Below are 2,046 nucleotides of genomic sequence, written 5' to 3' on the forward strand. Positions count from 1 at the left end.
CACGGATTCACTCAAGTTCCTTGTAGCGGGCAAACATGACTCTCCGGACAGCATCCCGATAAGTTTCATTGGACTGCCTCTTGCTGGGTTTCCCTTGGGTTCCTAAACCAGCTCCCTTCTTCCAATTTTCTGCCTGAAAACAACAGAAACAACTTGTTTTTAGCAAAACAGTAACAAAGAGATCAAAGTAAAGGATACTAAAATTTTGATCAATTAAGCTCAAGGTCTCCAGAGGCTACATTAAACACAATATTCTCCTGGGACTAACAGAAAGTGGGGGGAAAGCACTTGCTACTTTGATGGGCTTCATTATGAGGTCTCTGCAGGAATATCCTGAGAGTCTGCTTTCAACATGGCCAGCTCCCCTGTCCAACAGAGGGATGTTGGCTGCAGAGCAGCCCTCCTAGTGCTAATCTGAGCTGGCTTTTTTCCAAAACCCCATCCTAAACTGCAGGCACCTCACAGCAACAACCAAGTGAGCACCTGGGGACATTTCCTGACAATATTTGAACTGGAATGGGAATTGTGTGTTTGCTGCCTGTAAGAACTGACTGTTGAAGCTTACCTGCTTATGAAACACTAATGTTACAATCTCAAATATTTGCCTTTAATTAGACATTTGACTGTAACATTCAAAATTTGCAATCTGAGCTGTGTCTGAGTTGTGCATGTCCTTCAGTCAGGAATCAGAAACAATTACATACAACTGGTGTCACTAAACAATACAGTGCATATTTCAAATGTTTGCAAGTATCCAGTCATGTGCTATTCAAGCCATACACTATTCTCTCGAGAGGAAACATTCAAAAAATCCCCAAGTTAATTCAAAACACACGTAATCTGAGACTACTCAAAAAACCTAGGGTAAAATGTAACAAATCAATTGTTCCTTATGATGTAATCTTCTGAACTTAAAACATCTTGTCAAAAAGTACAGACACTTGTACTAATGGCTGTTTCCCTCCACCAGAAGTTTGTCAGATTCTGCTTTAACCAGATTTAATCTTTCCCTGCAGATGAAGAAGGGCATACCACAGTCCACTCAGACTGGCATGGGAACTGCCACCAAATAAAAGATTTTTGGTAATTTGTTTTTGAAGGGAAAGAAAGATGCTTCACCTCCAGTGGCGACATCATGCCCTGCTGGTTATGTCCCAAGCCTGACCCTTCTTTCCAACCCAGAGGTTGCAACATACGCCCTCCTTGGTTGTTATTCTCAATTCTTGTTTTATTCATAGGGTTATAGTCACTGCAAAAGAAACAACTATAAATAACCAAACAAACAGCTTTGTTTTGTTTTGAAAACATAGCAGGTATTTTTAAGATAGAGTTGGTTGCACTGCAAGCAAATCTAAGGGCTCAGAAAAGCACATCTTGCATGCAACAAACATGAAGTTTGAGGCCAGAGCTAGACTTACTATGGTACTTTTTGCATGCATGATTAAGGCACATGTTTCCTAACCTAGCTCTTGGATGTACAGAGAGGTGAAGGGGAAAATGGATGTGTGCCTCCTCTCTTCTTTATGATACATAAAGAATGCCTGAAAGGCATTACAAAGGCTTAAAAAAAATAAACTTTAGAAATACCAGGAATTTGGCCTTTCCCATTTTGCAAGATCTTTACTTCTGATTTCAGAATTTATTTTGAAGAGATAAAGGTGTCCAATCTTTGGCAGAACTTTTCTTCCAAAAGTTCACTAGGTGTTAAAGTTGCTTGTTAGCAAAAACAAAATTTGAAACTCTGAAAAAAAAAAATCACGTCTATCCTCTCAATCAGGTTTTACCTCATGGCTATGTCTGAGTGCCACATATATACCAAATTCTGAAATCATCCCCAGTATTTTCCAGAAAAAATAGAGAAGATAGTACTCGAATTTCTAATCCAAAGAAAACCCAGCTGTGATAACATCTCCTTCCCAGGTTTCATATATCAAAAACAAACGTGGCATTGCCCTTTACAGGTCACTTTTAACCGAGCCTGCCCATTTCATGCCTACCGACCCCAAGTACAGGCATACCTCGTTTTATTGCGCTTCGCAGATACTG

General features: G+C 39.9%; 1 protein-coding gene across 3 annotated transcripts in view; it reads right to left on the reverse strand.

Moving 5' to 3' along the window:
- RBM6 (RNA binding motif protein 6) overlaps positions 1–2,046 on the reverse strand; it is a 177,038-nt gene that overhangs the window by 5,197 nt on the left and 169,795 nt on the right. Inside the window, exons 21-22 of one of the 3 annotated variants that reach the window (XM_019505132.1) lie at positions 1,120–1,249; positions 36–133 (exon numbers count right to left, since the gene is read on the reverse strand). In XM_019505132.1, coding sequence (XP_019360677.1) covers positions 36–133; positions 1,120–1,249 — 228 coding nt within the window. Of the gene's footprint in view, positions 134–1,119; positions 1,250–2,046 lie in introns of all 3 variants that reach the window. The other 2 variants (XM_019505131.1, XM_019505133.1) reach the window with 2 other exon arrangements.

The sequence above is a fragment of the Gavialis gangeticus genome, unplaced genomic scaffold (genome assembly GCF_001723915.1).
Source record: "Gavialis gangeticus isolate Ggan-Ray unplaced genomic scaffold, GavGan_comp1, whole genome shotgun sequence".
Classification (NCBI taxonomy): domain Eukaryota; kingdom Metazoa; phylum Chordata; order Crocodylia; family Gavialidae; genus Gavialis; species Gavialis gangeticus.